This window comes from Marmota marmota, unplaced genomic scaffold (assembly GCF_001458135.2).
Source record: "Marmota marmota marmota unplaced genomic scaffold, marMar, whole genome shotgun sequence".
Lineage (NCBI taxonomy): Eukaryota > Metazoa > Chordata > Mammalia > Rodentia > Sciuridae > Marmota > Marmota marmota.
The window spans coordinates 1,361,970-1,386,761 of record NW_026000272.1 but is presented as its reverse complement, the minus strand read 5'-3'; the positions used below and the strand labels follow the sequence as shown (position 1 = coordinate 1,386,761).

Genomic DNA, 24,792 nt, shown 5'->3' with positions numbered 1-24,792 from the left:
ATATAATGATGGCAGATGGGCAGCACAGCCATAGTGACAAGGCTGCCATCTTGGCACAGAACTTTCCAGCAGTCAGATCTCAGTCTAACCTAGAATTGGGGTCTACATACACAACTTCTGGAATCAGATTTCCAAAAGAGTACGTATTTTGTGGTGCAAACATTGGACTTTGTTGACAAATGCCTATTGACAGGCCTGCCTGGATTTGCCTCTGCAGGAAGTAGCCTCCTCTGTCTGGCTTCTTCAGGCCTAAAGTATCACACTGTCAACTACAAGAGGGTGCAGGACAAAGTTCCTCTCAAGGAAACCTAAATTATATAGGGAATGAGGTCCTCAGAGCATGGACACTGGGTGTCAAGGTGGGGAGTCACAAAGGTTAGCCCTTCCCCATTTTAAGTATACTAGACTAGCTATACTTCAAGGGCTCTTATGAGAAATCACTCTGAGAACACATCTTGTAAATTTTCACTTTTCTGGCTTCAATATTATAGTAATTTAGGGAGCAGAGGAAAAGAAAGTGGGTAATGAGAGCCAGACATGTGGCCTAGCAGGATTCTCAGGCAGCTCAATGCCACGACTTTGACTAAAGGCACATTTGAACCAGTTCAAGACCCTGTGCTGAGGGCACTACAAAAATGAAGAAGTCGCCAGCCATGTCCTCTTCTTCTCTGGTGTGCATTCTAGTAGGGGAGATAAGATGTCGCAAATACTTGCTGCATGAGTTGAAAGAGTTAAAGCACTAACTTGAAAGACCAAAGTACCTTCAAGAATCAGGAGATGATAGTAAAAGAGATGGTACTTGGGAAGTGGAAGAAATGGGGATGGCAGGACTTCCAATGGTGACACAGCACAAGACCATTGAGGACCAGCATGTGCAGCCACTTCAGTGTTTATAGCAGCTCAATTCACAATAGCTAAGCTATGGAACTAACCTAGGTGCCCTTCAACAGATGAATAGACAAAAAAATGTGATGCATATACACAACGGAATATTACTCAGCCATAAATAATAATTAAATTATGGCATTTCCCAGTAAATGGATGGATCTGGAGAATATCATCCTAAGTGAAACAAGCCAATCTCCAAAACCCGAGGCAGAATGTTCTCTCTGATGTGTGGATGCCAACATATAACAAGGGAGGGTAGAGAGGGGAAGCATAGAAGCTCATTGGATTAGACAAAGGGGAATGAATGGAAGTGGGGGAGATGGGAATAGGAAAGAGAGCAGAATGAGTCTTAACTTTCCTATGTTCATACGTGCACACACCACAGTGAATCTCCACATCATGTACAATCTCAAGAATGGGATCCTAATAAGTTATACTCCATGTATGTATAATATGTCAAAGTACACTCTACTGTAATGTATGTATATAAAGAACAAATAAAAAGATTCACTGACAATTTAAAATTTTACATTAGATGATAGAGAGAAAGGATGGGAAAATATTTTTTTCTTTTTTACTATGCACGTTCTTCATGGGAAGAATTTTATTTTTGCTGAAACAAATACCTATGACATCCTGAGAACATGTTTTAGAAGAAAAATAATAAAGAAATTATTTAAAGCAAATTTGACATATATAATAAATAAAACAGTGTTTCGTTTTGCTGACATATATTTTGTTTTGTACACAGCACATAAACATTCATTTAATTCACATTTGCACACAAACAACAGCAAAGTTATCCAAGCTGACTAAGGGGCAGTTTCCAAGGCTGGGGGAGGGGAGAACACACTGGAGGGATAAGGAGGGGAAAGCTACATTGGGTAGGACCTGACCTAATAGCATGAATGGACACATATGGTACGTGTGTGTGTGTGTGTGTGTGCAAATGCGCGCACGCGCACACATACATGAACATACTTTTTGGCTTTTAGCATATTTATGTTGTAAAGGCAAATACAAATTAAGAGACTCAATTCTTTACATTGAAAAATAAGTGCCTCCTCCCTTCCTTTTTATTGAGAATTTCTCTGTTCTTTTTAAATGTATATAAATCTTTTCAATGACTCAACAAGCCTCTTGCTATTCTCAGGCATTAAGAATGTTTCCTCCAGGACATGAGGGCCATCTTTCTCCAACAGAATCACCAAGGAAGACAATGTCTGATTTCCCATTTCCCTGCTACGAGTTGGGCCTAACTTCTGCTTTTGCCTATTGCAAAATCATCAAGTCTGCAAAATGTAGTGGCTTTGGAGGAATGCCCAGTCAATGACCTAACCACCTATATATTGTCACTATCTCCATTTGTCTCTTAACATTTTTTCTCTCTGAGCTACTTCCTTCTGAGATTATCTCAGATTCCAAGAACAACAGGTCCAACTGATAACCATCTTTCTGATAAGAACTAAAACTAGCTTCAGGCAATTATGAGCCTTGCAGAGCAGACCAGTCCAGGATAAGATTGCCCCATACACAGGAGATATTACCGCATTATGAAGCCAACATTGCCCCCCAAAATCAGGAGCAATCATCTCACAATAGGTACTGAGTTACCCCTTCAAGCAGTGACCTTCCTAGAACGTCACAGAACCAGTCCTAAGATAATGATCAACCAGATTTCGGCCTGACTGGGATGATTTACTCTTGCAACTACACAAAACCTTCAGTCATGGAAGCATTCAACCTTTGCCTTTGCTCCCCTTTTCTATGAAACTGCCGCAGTCTGGCTGGGCACAAAATCACGAGCCACTCACAGCCTTGTAGATTCAAACAGCAATTCTTTATTCCCGAACTCACACCGGCACTCTACAAACACGTTCTGGGCAAAATCCACACTCTCCACAGGGCTCTGAATCCCAAATACTCTCTTAATTCCCTTGAGAACTCAATGGGAACTCAAGGCGCCTGAGGCAGCAGGATACACCCTATTCCTAGCAGGAATCACCTTAAACCTGGAACCGCCCTAAACCCAGAACGCCCTAAATCCCTATTCGCCCTAAACCCTGATTCACCCTAAACCCGGATCCGCCCTGGTCCTTGAGCAAGGTCACCTTTCACGCAAAGTCACTGCAAATGACCTGGGTCCACCATGGAGAGTCCTTCCTCTAAGCAACATGGAGTAGGCTGACAAAGAAATTGCGAAGCATCATTCCTACTTGGCAATGGCTCTCAGCATGAAACCTCAAAGTTTCTATCAGAACTTTGGTCACTGTATCCTTATATCTGCCCTTCTCCATTGTTTCTAACTTTTTTCTCAACTCAATCATGGGAAATGTAAAAACAGAGAAGGAAAAACAATCCAAAACAGTATCTATAGCTCTTTGGCATTGTGATCCTGCTAATGCATTGGGTTTCTCCTTAGATTTCTTTCAACACAGTCACTCATTCATCAACTATGTATTTATTTATTTAAAAAATATTTGGAGTACAGATCAGGGTGGGGATGCCAGCACCCATGGGATGGGGAGCTAGAAACCAAGATTTCACCCTGGAGTCCCACTTGGAGGAGGGGCACCCAGACAGCAGCTGGTTCCTTGTCAGGCCTACATCCATCATGTTGGGCTTTGAGTGGGCATAGCTTCCCTGTCCCGCCCTGGACCAATTAGAGCCACCCTGCCCTGTTCACTTGGAGTTTGGGAAGATCTCCTGGAAACCATACTTCTAGGTCACCAGTGTGGGACATGCAAATTGCTCTATGAACATTACTCCCTGAGCTCCTGGGCTCTGGTTGGGACTCACGCTTTCATTCAGTCAACCAGTTGCTCAAACCTCCTCCAAACGGGGGCCTTGTTGAGCACATGTGTATATTTTGGGGTGTGGCCCTGTCACATCAATCCTCAGGGGCCTTTGTCATAGTCCCTCTTCCCATGATATAGCCTGTGGTGACAAGCCCATATGGAAAGTACTTGGGCCAAGATGCAGTTGGCAGCTAAGGTCCTGCCACATTTCAAGAAGGGATCCTCTCCTTGTATCAAACCCTTGGTGTGTTAGGGGCCATGGGATCTGGGCTGATCCCATACCATGCTGGATAGACAACAGGGCCATTTCCTGGGCTCCAGTGCCTATTTTATCTTTCCAAGGGATCTATTAGTGTGTGTAGAAAGTCAGCTAGGTAAAAATAGTCCTGATCCATGGACACTGAGTATTCCCTGGCTGCATTAGCGCATGCTCTCATTAGTTTTAAGATCTGAGCTTAACTTTCTGGAACAGAAAGCTGGAAGGGATAGCCTGATATAAATTTTAGAGCAAAGAATCAAGAGACTTGGGGAGCTGTGAGAACTTCAACAAACTCAAATTTTCCTTAGCCTCAGTTTTTCCATCTATGAAATAGGGGTGGCATATAAATTGTAGACTGTTTAACACATGCAATGCATTGACCAGGAGATTATGACAGTGGACTCTTTACTATAGTGAACCTTTATGTTTTCCCTTAGATAAAAATGTTACATATTTTACTAGTTTGTATTTTGAGAAAAAAAAGACACCACATTCTACATTATAAAGAAACTAGAGTTATTATCTCTCTCATGTTTTTAGCACAAGGTTTGTTGATTGTTTGGTGAAACTTATTTCAATTTTCCTTATCTATTAACTTTTAAAATGCCAGACTGTAAAGGATAAGTTTCTAACAGTACCAGGTGGTGTTTCAAGTGTGCCTATTTCATCTAAACCTCACAGTCATAACCCAAAAAGGAATTGCAGGAGAGTATGATTTTGTGAGTCAGTAAGGCAAATTAGAGGGTGATTCAAGACCACTCTAGGTGCATAATTTACATGTTACCAGGTTAATAGCACACAAATTTAAAATAATATGGTGGAGAAAGCACTAAACTGAGATTTAGGGACTATAAATTATCTAATCCTATCACTGACCCAAGTGATAGGGGCAAGTCACTTTCCATTGTTAGTTCTCAATTTTCCAAACCAAAGTGAAAGTGATAGACTGGGATTCTTTCAGTTGAGAATCATTTTCTGATTCTTGGAGGAATAATGGAGTACTGCTAAGGTTTCCCTTTGTAGTAACCTGGTTCAGTAGCAGGAACCAGGGCTTTGTTTAAGGGGCATAGTTCTGGCAAAATTCTTTCCTTCTCTTACAGCTTCTGAGTTTATTTTAAAATTATTTCCATACCTCAGTGAGCTCACAGTACATGTTGCTGTTGTGTCTAAGTCTCCAAGCAAAAGGCATGACCAATGACATTCTTCACAGAACTAGAAAAAAAAACAGTTCTTAAATTCATTTGGAAGAATAAGAGACCCAAAATAGCCAAAGCAATCCTGAGCAAGAAGAGTGAGGCTGAAGGCAGCCCAATACCTGATCTCAAATTATATTACAGAGATATAGTAACAAAAACAGCATGGTACTGGCATCAAAACAGACAGGAAAAACAATGAAACAGAATAGAAGACAGTCCTATATACATACTGTCATCTGATACTTGACAAAGGTTCCAAAAATATATGTTAGAGAATAGACAGTCTTTTCAACAAATGGTACTGGGGAACTTGATATCCATACGTACAAGAATGAAACTAGATCCCTAATATCTTACCCTGCACAAAAGTTAAATCAAAATGTATTAAAGACTTAGGAATTATACCATAAACTTCTAGAAGCAAACATACAGTCAATACTTCAACATATTGGTGCAGGCAATAACCTCCTTAACAAGACCCCTAAAACTCAAGAAATAAAATAAAAAATCAGGACTGGGGTTGTAGCTCAGTGGTAGAGCATTTGCCTAGCTTATGCACAGCAAAGGAAATGATTAAGAGCATGAAGAGAGAGCTTACATAATGGGAGAAAATCTTTGCCAGCTACTCCTCTGTAGAGGTTTGATACCCAGATATATAAAGAACTCAAAAACTGAGCACCAAACCCCCAATCAATAAATGAGCAAAATAACTAAACAGACATTTCTCAAAAGAAGCAAATGGCCAACAAATATCAGAAAAAAAATTTAACATCTCTAATAATCATGGAATTGCAAAACAAAACTACAAATGGTGCCCCCATTTGAGTGCCAAATGTAAGTGAGGCCCTATTGTAGGAATTGGGAGCACATGTTCCTTCTCCCAGGTTCCTTCCATGTTTTAACAGATTTTGAATGGTTTATTTTGGTTTAGCAATACTTCATGTATTTTTCCTCATGAGATAACCAGGATTATCTCATCAATCTGATATAATTATTGTGCTATATCAAAGGAAGGTGATGTTTTAAGTTGCTTTTGATGCCTTATACTAAGTAAACATTTCAATTATTAGGTCTTTAAAAAATATGTAAAATTGGCCGGGCATGGTGGCACATGACTGTAGTCCCAATGATTGGGCAGTCTGAGGTAGGAGAATTGCAAGCTTGATGCCAGCCTCAGAAATGCAGTAAGACCTCATCTCAAAATAAGAAGGACTAGGAATGTTGCTTGCTGGTAAAGTATCCCTGGGTTCATTACCACACGCGTGTGTGTGTGCACATATGTGTATGAAATATACATAGAAAATTGTTCTCTGTATTCACCCATTACTACATTATAGGGGTAATGGCCTCTCTTGGATGATTCTGTACAGCAGAAGTCCACCAACTTTTCCTGTAAAAGGACAGATAGTAAATATTTTAGGTTTTGTTTACCATACCACCTGGCACAACTGAACACTGTAGTTGTGGACCATACAAATGAATGACTGTGACTCAATTCCAATAAATTGTATTTATAAACAATGATATTTGAATTTCATAATTCTCATGTGTTGTGAGGTGTTATTCTTTTTTGACTTTTTTCAACCACTTACCAATGTAGGGGGAAAATAGTTTGGTCTTGTGCTGTAGAAAACCAGGCAGCAGGCTATATGTACTTGGCTGGCTACAATTTGTTAACCCTATGGGTAGATTTTTCGAGCTCTTCTTAAGTTCTTATATTAAGTGGTTATTATCCACCTAAGGATGGAGATGAGGCCAATAGCAGGATTATTAAATTCGAACTGAAGTTTGAAGTCCAGGCTTCTGCTGCACAGTCTACGGCTCTAAGGTTTACTCATAATTTCAGATGTGGTCTTTATGTTTCTGTGGTGCAGAAAATAGATGTGTGGTCAGCGACTGTTTCCAGACGTCGCCCATGTAAGGGCTGTCCTCTCATTAGCAGCCAGTGGCAACCTAATTTTGACAAGCCTGACCCTGGGCTTACACACCCTTTTCGTTTATAACTCTCTCGGGTTGCCATCTGTCCTTACTATTTGAGTCCCTGTTGTCTCATTGGTGGCTTTCTGAGCAGCTGCAAAATGTTTTTAACTTTGAGTGGAAGTTGGGGTCACCACTACCGGACTGGAACAGTCTCTCTCAGCAAGGGCTCTATCAGCGGGCGGTTCTGTAGTTTCATGGCCTCTGGTGAGTGGTAAAGCAACTGTTCCTCCCCGCTTTCCATGGCTGCCCTTCCAGTGCGGGCAGTAATTAATGACCCATTGCTCAAGGACAGGTGGAATAATGTGCATTGGTTTTCTGTGTTGTTGTCGGAAACTGCTTAGTTGCCTAGCACCACAGTCGTCTGTTTCCTTGTCTTTCCCGCGGCTCCGGTGCTCCGGTCGCCTCGCTCAGGCCGGTGGGCGACCGGGACTGAGACTGGTGAGGATTTCACTCGAGCTCAGGGGGCGGCGGCGACGACGACGCCCGCCGGGAGGAGTATGCTGCGAGGCAAGTCCCGGCTCAACGTGGAGTGGCTGGGCTACTCGCCTGGCCTGCTCCTCCAGAACAAGCCGCTCCTGGCAGGGCGCACGCCGCGAAACCTTCGTGGGTAAGTCACGTGAGCTCTAATACCGAACCCGGGCCGGTGCCCGCCGTAGTCTTGCATCACCACCCTGCGCCGCGCCTGCGTACTTCACTCTGCACGGAGTTCACAGGGACACTTCCGGCGCGGCAGGCCTGGAACTGTGGTGCTCACTCAGGGGCCGCTGAGCCCAACCCGCTGCCGAGTGCTTGCGGCTGGCGGGGCGACACAATGGAGCGCCTTGATAAAGCGGCGCTGAACGCGCTGCAGCCACCTGAGTTCAGGTAGCCCGGAGCGCTCCCGGTCTGTGAAGTGGGCGGGCTGGGGCTTGCACTGGGGCTGAGGGAAGGGCCCCGCAGGACTGGCTGGGCATGAGATCTGGATTCCTAGGGCCAGACCTTGGGGCGGGGGAGCCGAGAGGCAGGTTGGAGCCTGCAGGGTCTGCATGCCCAGCCTCAACCTTTCACTTGGGAAGGACGGATCCAGGGTGCGGGAGGTAGGTGAGCGGCCCTTTAGCTCTTGCATTCTTGCATTCTTGCTGTTTGCTGTCTCTCTCCCCACTACAGGGAGACTTATCTTGTACTGGCTCCCCCTCCTCCACCAAACACTCTTAATTAAACTTCTACAGAGACCCTCACCATAATTGTTCTTATCAGCAAAAATTTCTCCAAAAACTTCAGTGAGGGATAGGACTTCCTATTTTTGGTGAGGACTAAGTTGCTCTGCCTTGCCAAAGCTAAGTTCGGCCCCAGACTTGATGATGTTACTTCTGCTTTTGTGGTCAAACTTGTAAAACCTCTGACTAATATTAAAAAATGGGACAAAAAGCACTTGTCCTGTAAACCTTCAAGCCCCAACTCCCACTGGGTATAAAGTCCAAGAATATCCATACTCAAGGTCCAGAGAATTTTTTAGGTGATAACCCCTCTGAACCCTGTACCCAATAAACCCGCTTCCTGAAAATTCCTCAGGTGTCCATCCTCTTCTGTCCTACATGATTTGGCAACCCGTGTGGGACAGTGGAGGTCAAGACAGCTTTTCTGCCTCGCTTGTCTCTGGGTCTGTCTTCCTAGGCATGTGGGAAGACAACACGTCTCCTTGGTCCACCACAGGCAACTCTTTGCCTGTAAGTGAGGTGACTCATCCGGCATCCTGAGCTGCCACCCTGAGCACAACGGAACCCAACAGGAGCAGGAACGCCAGAACTAGGGAACTTGAGCACCCCAACTGAACAGGTAGGACCCAGATCCATTACTGGTTGCCCACCTGGCCTCCCCATAGAGGCCTCTTCAGGTGGAAGAGACGCTTGATCAACCCTGGGGGTCCTCAGTAACTTCCAAAGGAAGCAGAGCCAAAAAGGACCCGGGGAGTTGTCTGGGTAGTCATTGTTTGGGGTCAGAGAGAAGAAGGGAAACCAGGACTCGTTCTTCGGCTTTGGAGTTTTGGGAATTGGGTGTGTGAATGAGATGGACAAGGGCCGAAGCGAGTTTGGAGTCCCCATCCGTGCTTCTGTGGTTCCTCATATAGTCTGAGGCAGGTTTCCACCAATCAACATCTAGGTGAAAGCCCCAGGCCGGGGGTTTGTGCACACCTGCAAGGCTGAGAGGAGCCTAAGTCCTCGAGGAGGGGATGGCCACAGATGGATGAAGCGAGTCTTGTCCTAATTGTGTGACACCAATGCACAGTGCAACACGGGAGGCACACACAGTAAACTGAGTCCTTTGAAATGTATGTTAGAAAACTTTAAGAAAGGTTTTAAAGGCAACTATGGGGTGAAACTCAATCCACAAAAGTTATGTACGCCCTGCAAATTAGAATGGCCAACCTTTGATGTGGAACGGCCACCAGAAAGATCTTTAGACAAAAGTGTTATTGGTGAGGTCCTTTTAATACTTATCAAAACCCCTGGACACCCAGTCCAATTCCCTTATATTGACTGCTGGCAAGAGATAGCACAGAAACAGCCCCCTTGATTGAGAGCCTGTCTAGAAGGACAGTCCAAGCTGATGTTATCTCAAACTATAGTGGCCTCTAAGACCCAACAAAAGGGAACTGAACAGAAAAACCTGACAAAGAAAAGACAGAGAGGAAACCAGCTTTTCCCCCTGAGCCAGAAGAGAACCCATCACCTTACATGCCACTGTTCCTGACATTGCCAAGACCATTGAGGCAACAAGCTGTCCTCTCAGCCTCTTGTCCCCAGAGGCAGCAGACTGTGGCCCCCTCGACACTGGCTATTCCTTTCTCCTTATTGTCCTCAGTGCCAGAGGCTTCCCCAGAGCCAATGACTCCTTAATCCCCCGAGACCAAGGTGGGAAAATTGTTCCAAGAACAGAGGCATAACCGAGATGAGAGCTCTGCAGATGCCCTTACAAGAAACTAAAGACCTGCCTCTGTTGACCAGGAGGGAAATGTCTGAGGGGAACAATGCATTTTTGTGTGCTAGCCTTTTACCACCATTAATCTCTTAAACTAGAAAAAAAATCATACTCCCTCCTACATGGAGAAGCTACGTGGAGGGCCACGATTGATCTGATGCAGTCCATTATCCAGACAGACCAGCCCACCTGGGTTGATGGGTGAGTGACCCAAGCAGCTTTAAAGTGGCTAGAAGAACATACTGTGGATGCACAAGGCAGCATCCAAGCCTGTGCGCGGGCACAGTTCCCCAACACAGACCCGTGGGGGACCCCCACAAAGAGGGAGACCTCCTAGAGATAAAGAGGTATCAAGAGGCCCCCCCTAGGCAGCCTAAAAGAAGGGGGAAGGAGAGCCCTAAACGTGAGCAAGGTATCAGAAGTACTCCAACAGCCTGAGGAAAGCCCCAGCCAGTTCTGTGAATGACTAGGCGAGGCATCCCAACCCTTCCCTCCCTTTGATTCTGAGGCACCAAATAACCCGCAGGTAAACAAGCCCAGAGACATATTTGCAAGAGCTCCAAAAACCAGAGGACTTTGCTGAAAACAATGCCAGTGAGCTGATTAAAGTGGCCACCACAGTTTTCATCAACTGAGACCAAGAGGCACACCAAAAGATGAAGAAGGAGATGGGACTCCTTGCAGCTGCCCTCACCGCAAACCCAAAGGTCACTCAAAGGGCGGTCCCACCAGAACAAAGCCAAAACAAGTATCAAAATCGGGCCAGATGCAGGGCCAAAGGAAGGTCTGAATGGAAGGACCCCCTTATCTAGGAACAAGACTGAGACTAAGCTGATGTGCCTACTGCCATCTAGAGGGCCACTGGAAGAAAGAATGACCCCAACTAAAGGCCAATTGACCTGAACCAGGCTGCCACAGGGCTTCAAAAACTCACCAACCATCTGCTGGATGGTGCTGGCTTCTGATTTGAGAGCCTTTCCTGCAAAATGACTTGGATGCTGGCCTCTGATGTACAGGCACATTGACCCCATATGTAGATGATCCGTTGTTGGCTGGAGCAACCTGAAAAGACTGGATGAAGGGGACACAGCTGCTTCTTGTCCTCCTATGTGAAACTAGCTACAAGGTCTCAAAAAAGAAAGCCCACACACGCGGGCTGGGGATGTGGCTCAAGCGGTAGCGCGCTCGCCTGGCATGCGTGCGGCCCGGGTTCGATCCTCAGCACCACATACAAAAAACAAAGATGTTGTGTCTGCTGAAAACTAAAAAAATAAATATTAAAAAAAAAGAAAGCCCACATCTGACAAGAAAAAGTCAAGTACCTCGGTTTTTATCTAACTTAGAGATAACGGCAACTTGGCCCTAGAGGAAAGAGGAAGTCTGCTCAATTCTGGTCCCTTCTACTCACTGCCAGATCTGAGAGTTCTCGTGTGCTGCCGAATTCTGCCAGATATGGATCCCTATGCCTAGCTTTTCAGTTATAGCCAAGCCCCTCTATGAAGCCACAAAGTGGAGAGAACTGGATTCTCTGATGTGCAGGCTAGCACAGCAAAAGGCCTTTGAGGACATTAAACAAGCACTCACCAGTGCACCTGGACTAGGGCTCCCTGACTTCACAAAGCCCTTCTCTCTGTATGTCCATGCATGATCTGGAATAGCTGTTTAGTAGTCCTAATGCAAATGCTGGGGACATGGCACTGTCTAGTGGCCTATCTTTCTAAACAGCTAGACTCCATGATTCAAGGCTGGCCACCTTGTCTACTATAGGCCCTTGCAGCCATGGCCCTTCTGGTGTCAGAGGTTAACAAGTTGATTATGGGACAGGAACAGACAGGAACCCTGTACTGGCACTGTTGGAAGTACAAAGGACAATATTGGCTGACTAATGTGAGGATGGTCAGATACCAGGGCATGTTATGTGAAAATCCACATGTCCACCCTAAAGACTTTAAGCCCAGACTTTTAGCCCAGTAACTCTGTTGCCCATCAAGACAGCTCTGAGGTCATAGATAAACTGTTCCCCAGTATACCTGACCTGAGAGACCAGCCCCTCAAGGACCCTGAGTTGGAGTATTTCACAAATAAAAAAAGTTTCAGGGAAGATGGAATACCTCTTGCTGGGTATACAGTGATCACTCTGGACTCCATCATAGAGGCAAAACCTCTGCCTCAAGGAACATCAGCACAAAAGGCAGGACTTATCGCTCTGACTTGAGAATTCCTGTGTGCTTAGGCAACAGAAATCTGTGTCAATATCTACACAGACTCAAAGTATGCCTTCACCACCCTTCATGTTCACAAGAAGTTATATGAGGAAAGGGGGCTAATTAACTCAGGAGGAAAAGACATGAAATATGGACAGAAAATTCTTAATCTTCTAGATGCAGTGTGGGCTGTCAGAAAAGTTTCAGTTATGCATTGTCAGGGCCACCAAAAGGGGAACACTGTGGTTGCTCAGAGCAACTGAAGAGCAGACTGAGAAGCAAAATTTTCAGCTTACAAAAAACAGACAGAACAGGATGATGGGGATTTTCTGATGGCTGCATAGCCATCCGTGAGACTCTAGCCTGCCTTCATCAGATAGTTCCACAGGGGAGCACACATTGGCCACATGGCACTTGAGAATGTTCTGAGTCAGCATGTCTATGTCCCTGGGCTCACAAACATTTCCCAGGTGCTCTGTGAACAGTGCAAAACTTGTGCCCACAACAACCCATGCCAGGGGCTCAGGCTTCCACCAGGAATCCAAACTACAGGAGTTAATACCTTTTGAGAAACTGAAAGTTAATTTTACTGAGCTACTACGTTCATGGGGATATAAATATCTTTTGATTTTGGTGTACTCTTATTCTGGATGAAAGCCTTTCCAACCCACACTGAAGAAGTTCAAGAGGTAGCCAGGATGCTTCTCTGGGAAATTATTCCTAGATTTGACATTCCAATAACTATTGGCTCAGACAACAGACAACTTTTATGGCAGAGGTGATTTGATTATTGGCCAAGAGTTTAAATATCAGATAGAAGTTTACATACCGCCTATAGGCCACAGAGTTCTGGTAAAGTAGAAAGAATGAACAGGACTTTAAAGGCACAATTAGGTAAACTGTGTCAGGAAATTCACCTGCATTGGGACACACAGTTGGATGAATCTTGCAATAATCATACCGAGTGAAAGAAGCAAAAGACTACTTACTATTTGATTCCAGTTATATGAAGTTCAAGAATTGGCAAAACTAACCTAGGGTGACAAAAAACAAAATATTGGTTGCCTATCAGAGATGGGCATTGACTGGAAGGAGGCATGAGAGAGGCTTTTGGGGTGATGAAAAATTCTTTATTGGGATCTTAATTTGTCAAAACTCATTAATGTACACCTAAACTTAAATGCAATTTCACTATAAAATTACCTCAATTAGCCAGGCTTGGTGGCACATGCCTATAATCAGCTCAGGAGGCTGAGGCAGGAGGATTGAGAGTTCAAAGCCAGCCTCAGCAAAGTGAGGTGCTAGGCAACTCAGTGAGACCTGTCTCTAAATTAAATACAAAACAGGGGTGGGGATGTGGCTCAGTGGTCACATGCCCCTGAGTACAATCCCAGGTACCTCCCCCCAAAATTACCTCAATGCAAAAAGTACAAAAATAAATAAATAAATAAATAAATAAATAAATGGAGAGGCCATGGAACATGGAAGTCTGGAAAGACCCTCTGAAGAGCCTAGGGATGAAGTGATGGTGTGACTGTCCCAGGGCTGTTCTACAAAGTACCACAGACTAGGTGTTTTTTTCGGGGAGGCAGGTACTGGGGATTGAATTCAGGGGCACTCAACCCTGAGCCACATCCCAGCCCTATTTTATATTTTATTTAAAGACAGGGTCTCACTGAGTTGCTTAGCACCTCACTTTTGCTGAGGCTGACTTTGAATTCACGATCCTCCTGGCTCAGCCTCCCAAGCTGCTGAGATCACAGGTGTACGCCACTGTACCCAGCCAGATTGGGTGGTTTTAGCACCAGAAATAAACTCTTCCCAAGATGTGTACATCAAGGTGCTGAGGTNAGAGGGACGACCTCCTAGAGCATAAAGAGGTATCAAGAGGGCCCCCCCTAGGCAGCCTAAAAGAAGGGGGAAGGAGAGCCCTAAACGTGAGCAAGGTATCAGAAGTACTCCAACAGCCTGAGGAAAGCCCCAGCCAGTTCTGTGAATGACTAGGCGAGGCATCCCAACCCTTCCCTCCCTTTGATTCTGAGGCACCAAATAACCCGCAGGTAAACAAGCCCAGAGACATATTTGCAAGAGCTCCAAAAACCAGAGGACTTTGCTGAAAACAATGCCAGTGAGCTGATTAAAGTGGCCACCACAGTTTTCATCAACTGAGACCAAGAGGCACACCAAAAGATGAAGAAGGAGATGGGACTCCTTGCAGCTGCCCTCACCGCAAACCCAAAGGTCACTCAAAGGGCGGTCCCACCAGAACAAAGCCAAAACAAGTATCAAAATCGGGCCAGATGCAGGGCCAAAGGAAGGTCTGAATGGAAGGACCCCCTTATCCGGGAACAAGACTGAAACTAAGCTGATGTGCCTACTGCCATCTAGAGGGCCACTGGAAGAAAGAATGACCCCAACTAAAGGCCAATTGACCTGAACCAGGCTGCCACAGGGCTTCAAAAACTCACCAACCATCTGCTGGATGGTGCTGGCTTCTGATTTCTTGTTTTGTAAAAATTGTGGTGGCCACTTTAATCAGTTAACGGCATTGTTTTCACCAAAGTCCAGCAAAGTTTGCAATTTTTGGTGAATGTATCTCTGGGCTTGTCTCACGAAGTCTGTATTTGATTATCTTCTGGTTGTCTGGTGCCTCAGGATCAAATCAAGTGAAAAGTTGGAAGGCCTCAGTTCATCAAAGAGGCGGGGGCCTTTGTCAGGGTTTTGGAGTACTTCTGATATGGTTTTTAGGGCTTTCTTTCTCCCTTCTTTTAGGCTGCCTGTGAGGCCATCTTGATAGGAGGCCTTTCTCTTTATTGGGATCTCATTCATATACTTTCACACACCTTCACACAGGTATGATCAGAGCAAAATTTTTCTATCACCCAAATTCCAAAAAGTCCAAAGCCAAAGAAGGAGTCCTGGTTTCCTTTCTGCTCTCTCACCCCAAACAGTGACTACTTGGAGAACTCCCTGTGTTCTTTGGAGGTTACTGAGGACCCCCAGGGTTGATCAAGCGTCTCTTCCACCTGAAGAGGCCTCTATGGGGAGGCCAGGTGGGCAACCAGTAATGGATCTGGGTCCTACCTGTTCAGTTGGGGTGCTCAAGTTCCCTAGTTCTGGCGTTCCTGCTCCTGTTGGGTTCCGTTGTGCTCAGGGTGGCAGCTCAGGATGCCGGATGAGTCACCTCACTTACAGGCAAAGAGTTGCCTGTGGTGGACCAAGGAGACGTGTTGTCTTCCCACATGCCTAGGAAGACAGACCCAGAGACAAGCGAGGCAGAAAAGCTGTCTTGACCTCCACTGTCCCACACGGGTTGCCAAATCATGTAGGACAGAAGAGGATGGACACCTGAGGAATTTTCAGGAAGCGGGTTTATTGGGTGCAGGGTCTAGACAGGCTGTTGTCTAAAGTTTCTCTGTACCATGAATCTTGAAATTCTTCAAACTTTATACTCATTGGAGGTAGAGCTTGGAGGTTTACATTTTTGTAGGAGTGTACTTAACAGTATTATTATTATTTTTTTCAGTCCAAAGGAGGTGCTTTTTGTCCCCCCACCCCGCTTTGTTAGATTAGTCAAAAGCAGAAGTAACATTATCAAATCTAGGTAAACTTAGCTTTTGTAAGAAAGAGCAAGTTAGTCCTCACAGAAAATAGGAAGTCTTATCCCACATTAATTTTTTTTTTGCAGAAATTTTTGCTGATTTTGTGCTAATAAGAACAAGTATGCTGAGTTATCTGGAGAAAGTTAATTGAGATTTTTTTGGTAGAGAAGGGGACACCATTCCATTTCTTAATGGAATTTGCAGTGACATGTTGAAGGGGACAAAAAAAAATCACTTTTAATTTTGCTTGCCACGAAAAGTAATGTGGTAAGCTTTTTGTTCTCAGTGTTCACTGTGTAAACCTATGTGTAGTTGGAAAACTAAGTAGTGGACAATTTTTTAAAAAAAAATTTATTAGTTGCTCAAAACATTACAATGATCTTGACATATCATACATTTGATTCAAGTGGGGTATGAATTCTTTTTTTCCATGTGCACAGATTGCAGTATCACATTGGTTTTACAGCCACGTTTATACATACAGCCATATTAGTGAGTGGTGGACAATTTTAATTCTGGCCTTCTGTACTCCATTTCTAACAAGTCTCAGCAAGCCTCAATCATAGGTACAAAGGAAAACAATTGAATGATATAATTTCCTTTGTTTTATGATCAACCAAAATGGACAACTGCAGAGGCCTGGGTGGGGCTGGAAGCCAAGGAAAAAATGTGCTATAGATACCAGGGGGATATCAATTATTTTCCCAAATTTCATAACACTTTGATCTTGTACAGTCATGCCTGTTTTAAGGATTTTTGATGATAGCTTAATGGCTAGTTAGAGTATAGCCATAAAAAAATAACATGAAAACACATTTCTTAGATCGTATCTATATTGTTAAGTGACACACGAGTTAGTGCTTCAGATATGCTAGGCAAGTGCTCTACCACAATCTCAGTTGTCCAGCCCTTCTTGTTTTATTTTGAGCAGGGTTTAAGTTGCTTAGCGCCACTGGGATTATAGACGTGTGCTTCCGTGCCTGGCACTATTTTTGGGGGGATGGGGGGCTACTGGGGATAGAACTCAGGGGCACTCAACCACTGAGCCACATCCCCATCCCTATTTTGTATTTTATTTAGAGACAAAGTCTCACTGAGTTGCTTAGCACCTCGCTGTTACTGAGGCTGGCTTTTTCTTGAACCCGGAACTTTCTGTCTTATCTTCTCGGGAGAACTGGGATTAGGACATTGATCAGTGGTAGTGCGGATCTGTACCGGCAAGAAATATTTTGTTTATATACTTTTCTGTAAGTTTTTAAAATTTATTTTTACCTTAAAAAAAAAAACAAAAAAAACTAGAGACATATATGCACGTTAGCTGAGGTCTACACGGAGTCACAATCACCAATCTTGAATTTCACGGTAATGTGATGTCTTTCGGTTCATAGTCTAGACTCTGGCTCTTTGGTACTGGGAGGGCACATTGTTCCTATTGGAGGTGGAGCGATTTACTACGGAGAAGTCACCATGGGTTTAAAATGCTGGACAAAGGATCTGCGCCATTTTCCAGTGGAACAAACTGCACTATAATCTTACCGTGAAGTTCTCAATTTGTCTTAAACCTTGCATCTCTCCCATTGCCTAAAACTGATAATTGGAGCATAATGATAACGAACAGGTTGAAGACAGGTGAAGACAGGCATTTTTTTTCCGCAGAAGAGATGGCTGCATTTTTTCAGGGTGGATTACTACGACCAGATTAATGGGTTTCACTGCTTGGACCGGGGTTTGATGGTGTTGGAAGGGCTTTCAGAGGGAGAAGCTGACAAGACAGAACAGGTTTGTCATCACTGTCTCCCTGTATATTAATATCAGTTTCGAAGTGAATGAGAGTGTCTTCAAGGTAGGGATGTAAATTCCCGAGCTCCAGCAGAAGAGAGTACCACTTCCCACTTTTGTTTTTTGGATCTTCTGTTTTTGAAGCTGTGTCTCACTGTCCACTGGACACTAATTCCAAGGCAGGGACAGATTTTCCAGCATCTGGTCTGTGGGGGTTTATAGTGTTACAGACTATTTGGATATAGCTGTGAAGATTCTCAATTTTCCTTTCTTTACTTCATTCCAGAAGCGAAAGTTCTTTAGCGTCTACTCTGAAGACTCTTTTGTTCTTCACAGCTTTAATGATCACAGTTCCTATTGGATTATATTTCACAACTAAATCTTATATATTTGAAGGTAATCCTCAACTCATAAAAAAGGAATTTTACCCTTTACATATTTAAGTTCTGTACTTTGAGTGAACTCTTTTTATCAGTAAAGTGAGTATTGCTATTTTTTCTCTGGTTTTGCTTTACAAAAAATATTAATCATAAATCTTCATGAAATGCACTCTTTCATCATATGTAATTATTTCATTCTAACATATTTTTATGTGTATCACCTTGCATTTCTTTACTATCCTTTTGAGAAGAGTTTGAAAAAAGAATTTCATCAGATGCAATTTTTGTGTCAGAGAAAGGGAAAATTAAATCTCCTTTTTAATGTCAAAGTGCTTAAAAAGCTAGCCATGGTAGTGCACATCTTTAATTCTACTCACTTGCAAGGTTTAGCCAGGACGATTGCAAGTTGGAGGCCAGCCTATGCATGTTACTAAAACCCGTCCCCCCCCCCCCCAAAAAAAAAAAAGAACTGGGATATGCCTCCAAGTTCTGGATCCAGTATATAAAAAAAAAATCCTTAAACGAAATTTTAATGATGGTTTCCTTTCAATTAATGTTCTCAGTACATAGATTGTCAAATCTTAGTGAATATTCAATTTACTACCATCCAAAATAGTACCTTTTAATAGCTTGACTACTTAAATATGCAACTAATAACAATTAGTGTACTTTCTGTTTTGTACCTTGGTGAATTTTGAAATAAAATGAAAGCTTTTTCTTTCTTTGATAGGTATCCTCGGAATGTCGAATAGGGATAGTTACTTTTATGCTGCGATTGTTGCTGTGGTTGCCGTTCATGTGGTACTGGCTCTCTTTGTGTATGTAGCCTGGAATGAAGGCTCACGGCAGTGGCGTGAAGGAAAGCAAGATTAAAGTGAACATCACCTTTTGATGGAATTGAATTGATTTTTTAATATGGTAAATGTTTTTGGGACATTGGTGATGAGTAAATTTTATTTGAATAAAGTTGAAAGAACATGTTAAAATCAAACTTAATGAGTCACATTTGACCACGTGTAAATTTTGACTCATCTAATATAATGTTTTGTATAAGTGGATTTAACTTCATGAATTTCCCATTTGCAAAGGAGAAATTGGAAAAGTTAAATTGTTACAAATTAATGTGAGTTTCACATTATCCTGGGAAGAGTTTGATTATCTGATAACCAAAAAAGTTTTATAGCTTTCAATCTTAAAAGTTGCTTTTCAGTTATACTGTGTATAAGATGTATATAATGAAGCAAGCCTAAACTTTGACACTGGAGCATTTTCCTAACTTATCATGAAAATACCAGGTCCTTGGATTTGGGATTTTAATTTCCTGTGGAAAAATGCTTAAATTTTGGACACTACAATTAATCTGAATGTCACTGAGAAATTTCACAAAAAGTGTAATTCCTAGTCAGAACAAATCTCTCCGGAAAACTAGGATAAGCCACACCCATTCATACAAAAGGACTTTGGTTTATTGTGGGATCTAGAGAACAAAGACAAGAGCTGCCTGCCAGTTGTATGTTTTTTCAGACCAACTATTTATGTTCTACTTTACTCTCTGGTTCAACATCGAAGTTAGGCTTCATTACAAAGTTTGTGGACATTTTATTTAAAATTGTAATTCCTACTTTTTCTTAAATTATAGTGTATATGAGTTTACATTTCATAAACTATTCATATTTTCATACATTGACAGTGTAAACAATTCTGGAAACATTATTTTATCACTTAGAAACATTCTAGGCATATCTTGATCTAATGATCTTTTTAATCAGACCTTAGTTCATGCAATATATAGACACATAGTTAATCCACAAGTTCCTTTTTAATGGGGAAAAATTCCTGTGATTTCACTTTACTTTTGTAGTTTCAGTCTGTATTCTTTCCAGCCATTTGGTACTATTTGTGTGCAATCTAAAAATACTGATCCCTTAAATATTTTTTCTATAGAACCATATGATTATATGGAAAATACATATTCAAACAGGAAAACAACAAAAATCCCCCCCTTGATCTTGTCACATGGAGATAATCACTACTTTGGTTTATATCCTCTGTGCAGTTTTGACAGCTATTTCTTCCCTTTTTTTGTGGTGCTGGGGATTGAACTTGGGGCCTTATGCATGCAAGGCAATAAGTTTACCAACTGAGCTATATACCCAGCCCTTAAAAGCTATTTCTTGATGCTAATTCCGTACAACATCGCAAGTTGGGTTTAAGTTCAAATCCTGCCATTTGTACCAGACAGCTATTTGCATTTTTTTCAGATAATTGGCCATTTTCGTATAAAGCATATTTTACTTTTAAAATTCAAAATTTCAGTGTTTTTACCATATAAAGAAATGATAAATGTATGAAGGGATAGATACATGTAACCTAATTTAAACATTACACAGTGTATATATGTATCAAAATATCACATGCCCCCCAAAAATATGTACTATATTTATGTTTTTATGTATTAGTTAAGAAAGTAAAAGGAAATATAAATTTCTTATTACTGATGATACTAATATGAGGCCCCTTGCTTAAGTGTTTGCCATTATCAATTTGTTTGTTGTTATTAGGTTTTTTATGTTGTGGAACTGGACAAAAGGAAAAAATAGATGATTAGACATAAAAGTCAAGTATGCACTTATGCTTATAAAGAAAAATAAAAGATTAGTGTGGTTTTAGGATTATTCTTAATTCTTGCTTAAAGTTAAATGTTGTCTACAGTTTAAATATCTTTAAGCAGGTATTCTAAAGGTAAAGTTTTTGGTAAAGATTACAATTGTATATAATGGCATTTGAATCTAGGGTGTTGTGTGGTAGAGTTCTAAATGGTTTACTCATTAGATGGCCTGCTGTATTTAAAATTAATCACCTGAATTTTTTATAATGCCAAGGTTTTTCTTGTACTTTTGGGATCTTAGACTGTTTGTAAAATATAATGTCCAATGTTGGATTTTTTTTTAAATTTTAGACATTTACTGAGTAGCTAATGATATGGATATTTTTCTGTAAGCATTTAAACCAGGGATATGTGCAAACACATCATTTTCTCTTGGAAAAATGCCAAGTGTTAAAAAGTTACAATCACGTGTTAGGATTATTGATATTTAGGATTATTACTAAATAGGCTTTTCAAAGCAGTTACTTTTCCTAGGATTTTAACTGTTAACCCACCAGTTTTCTGCTGATAACTGTGTTAGTTAACATATGGGTATTTGAGAAATAAGTTTATTTTTCAAGATATTTTGCCAGTTTTTGCATGTATAATGTATATACTTCAAGATGTATACGAAGTAAAGCTACAGTTGAGCCCTTATACATTGTTTTAAATTAGGAATATTTTTCACTGTTGTTTGAAAACTGCTTGTAACAAGAACCTCAATTAGGAAGTATAACTTGAAGCATCAGTCCAAGCTACTGATATAATCCCATTTACTGTAATGATACCTTCCTAAACTCCTGATTTACTCTCCAGGATGTATTTCCTTTTTTGCTGAAAAATGAAAACTCTGCCATAAAATGTCATTAGCTTTTCAAATGAATACCGTATTGTGTACAATAGTAGAAATTGGTTTTGAGTTGTTAATGAAGAATTATAAACCTACTATTAAAAACAAAACAAAACCTTATGTTTCAGCCAGGGAAGGTGGCACACAGTGGTAACTCCAGCTGTTTGGAGGCAGAGGCAGGAGGATCATGGGTTCAAGGCCAGCTTGGGCAATTTAGCCAGACCCTATCTCAAAATAAAAATTAAGAAGGGGCTAGAGATATAGCTCAGTGGTAAAGTCCTCCTAGTTTCATTCCCCGGGACCTGAAACAAACAAAAGCCCTGTGCTTCATGGGCATCTTTACAGAAATAAATTGTGATAATTAGAATGTTTTCATTATAAAAAAATCACATCAGCTTTACCAAGAAAAAAAACTGATTAACTTTCTTTCATGTTTATTTTCCATCTTCATATAAATTTTACATACACAGCTACAGTACCCAAGGAAACAAGTAAAAACAGTTAAACAAGTTACATATACCCCAAACAGACTAAACCTGAAGGTACATAAAACATTTAAATTTTGTTTTAAACCCAGACAAGTTGATGTTTATTGTTCATTTGTGCCCATGTGAAGTTGTGGACTGTTGTCAAACCCATTTGATAAATGCTTCAACTATGGCACACAATTTGTCTCTTCAGTGGCAGGTTTCTCTGCTGTTAAACATTGCATGTCCTCCACCAGGGCTGTACAACTGTTCATGCAGATTCTGCTCCTGTGTTAGATAGTTTTTACAGATGTTGTGCTGATGTATACATTAAAAATTTGACAGGACTTACTTTTTTGGTCCCTTTTCAGGGGTAAAGAGTAATCTTAAAATTATTTTCAGGGACTTGAGCAACATAACCATAATTGTTACAAGTAATCTGTAAATAGTTTGGTCCTTTGTGTATTCCTTGAAATAGAACAGAATTCCTCAACATCACTCCTGGCCACTTTCCTTGTTTCCTTCTTTCCTTGTTGCTGTGTACTTGAAGGAAATACCCGAGTTCCTTTTCACATATTCTATGAGTCATATTTCTCAGTTATACACACTAGTCTTCCTTTTTCCCATGTTTGGTGAGACTTCACTGAACAGGAACAATAGCAATAGCTAACAACAGCTGCATAGCACATACAGTTTGCAAAGAGCACTCACACATTCTCTTCAGTTTTGCATAGTGAATCTGTTACAAGATGTCTCGACATCAATTCGGGGAGTGTGAGAATATTTAAGTCTCTATTGTCATTGGCTATGCCATAGTGTTGACTACTGCTCTGGCTAGGGAGAGGATGTCAGTGTGCCTGGTTTCAAGCCATGTGTCATTAATGCAGTAGGGGATGTGAGTTCTTTAGCCATTTGAATCAGATTGATTTTTGTAAGTGATACTTTTCCTACCCTTATCTGGATGGGTTTTGTATTCATTGTATTCTAGCCCGTCATTTGTATAAATTTACTATCTGTTGTCATTAAAAATGTGTCTATAATGCCTGTGTCCTGATTCAATTAACAGTAAGGTTTTTAACCTCTGCTTTTTAAAGGTTTGTGGGTTTTTTTTGTCTTATTCTCTATAAAAGTTACAATATATGCAGGTATTGTTTTAAGATGTATTTGTTTGTCTTGTGTTTGTGCCATGTAGAATATGCACAGAGCTGTCAAGGATGAGCTTTAATGCAGTACACATATACCAAAGGCTCTCAGACTGGTTGAGGTGTGCATGGGGTGCTAAAATGGGAAGGATTGGTTATATCCATCTAGGGTTGGCCTATCAGAATTGGCCTGGTGGTGTGGAGAAAAAGCTTGCCCCATAGCTTTTTTTTAAAAAAAAAATTCATTTGGGGGCAAACAGGCTTCAGTATCACTAAAGGAGTAAGGCTGAGAAATACTTGTGGTTAATAAAGACTAGGAGAGAGAATTTCTGGACATGTTCAACATGGCACCCCTCCCATGACCAATGCTCTGTGTCCTGCTTCCTCTAATCATTTGTTGATCATACACACTCTAGTTCCTTTCTGTGTTTCTGAGAACTACAGTCAATTCTTACTAATCACTAAAGTCCCCTTCCAGATAACATTTGTGAGATATCTTAGTTTCAAAGATACAGATAACGAGATGATCCAGGAACTCAGGGAACAGGTAATGAATGGCATTGCAGAAACCACAGAAAAGCAGTGTTAAGAATCACCTTGTAGGACTTAGTAAAAATTCTAGATTGCTCAAACCTAACCCAGACCTGGCTCAGAATTTCTGGGTGCAGAGCCTACAAATGTCTTTGAAAGGGGCATTTATCCTCCATGCAGCCAGATGGAGACCCACTGACAGATTTATGTCTCTAAATACATGTTATTAATGCTGGACTTGATATTTTTATAAAGGTGTTTTAGGCAGATTTGTGTCACTGAGTATAAGATCTGAAGAGAAGACTTACAGGAGGAAAGATTTATATTGGCTCCTAGTTTAAGGTTCAGTCCATGGTTGACCATCTCTCTAGACTGGGCCCAAAATGAGGCAGAACATCATGGTGGAATGGCATGGCAGAGGAAAGCAGAGACAGCTGCTTGTACCTAGGACAAAATATAAAACCCCAATGCTTAACCCCAGTGTCCTACTTCCTCTAATGACAACCTGCCTGCCTATAGTTACTGCCCAGTTAATCCACTTCAGGGGATTAATGTACTGATTACGTTAAGGCTCTCATAACCCAATCATTTAACCTTTGAACTTCTTGCATTGCCTCAAATATCAGCTTTTGTGGTGGCAATCACCTCATCTAAACAATAATATTACCTTAAGAAATCCTGCATTATGACATTGAAGGTGTTAACAGAAGGAGTTAGGATTGGGTTCATGTTCCATGGAGCTGAAGAATGAACACCAGGAACACCACACCTTTCTCCTACAGTATCTGTAGTTCTTTGCACACAAGCAGAGCAGCAGAGTAACTGGATGTGCTCTTTGTGGGTATAGTGTCCAGGCTTTGCCATTTAGCAAGGTTTCATTGTAAGCAGCAATTGTGTTCGTTCAGCTGGTTATTCTGCTCCAGATGTGTCCCATGGAATAGATTGGAAAGACCTGCCAGTTCTCCTCCTCACACTCTGCTGCTGCAGTTCTGCAAATATCAACAATGTTTTCAAGTTCAGCTCTGGCCCTTTAACATGCATGTAAGCAGAAAGAATGAAAATATGAGCAGAATCAGAATCTCTCAGTTATGTGTAAACTATGGCAGTATAT

At 41.7% G+C, this 24,792-nt stretch overlaps 1 protein-coding gene across 3 annotated transcripts; it reads left to right on the top strand.

The window, feature by feature from the left end:
• The first annotated feature begins 7,570 nt into the window (after positions 1-7,570).
• Vma21 (vacuolar ATPase assembly factor VMA21) lies at positions 7,571-23,048 on the top strand. Of its 3 annotated transcripts, none has more exons than XM_015498009.2 (3): positions 7,571-7,728; positions 17,951-18,060; positions 18,775-23,048. In XM_015498009.2, exons 1-3 carry the CDS (start codon positions 7,619-7,621, stop codon positions 18,915-18,917), a joined length of 363 nt encoding a protein of 120 aa, XP_015353495.1. In that variant the 5' UTR covers positions 7,571-7,618; the 3' UTR covers positions 18,918-23,048. The 3 variants fall into 3 exon arrangements, with proteins under 3 accessions (XP_015353495.1, XP_015353496.1, XP_048653005.1); XM_015498010.2 differs by lacking the exon at positions 7,571-7,728 and adding an exon at positions 7,812-7,985; XM_048797048.1 differs by lacking the exon at positions 7,571-7,728 and adding an exon at positions 8,006-8,197.
• Positions 23,049-24,792: the final 1,744 nt, after the last annotated feature.

Bases quoted from the DNA above. Each gene is read 5' to 3' on its own strand.
- Vma21 (XM_048797048.1), top strand. From the start codon at position 8,073: ATGAGATCTGGATTCCTAGGGCCAGACCTTGGGGCGGGGGAGCCGAGA. The intron at 8,198-17,950 runs GTAGGTGAGCGG...ACTTCATTCCAG, and splicing joins ACGGATCCAGGGTGCGGGAG to AAGCGAAAGTTCTTTAGCGT. The intron at 18,061-18,774 runs GTAATCCTCAAC...TTTCTTTGATAG, and splicing joins TAAATCTTATATATTTGAAG to GTATCCTCGGAATGTCGAAT.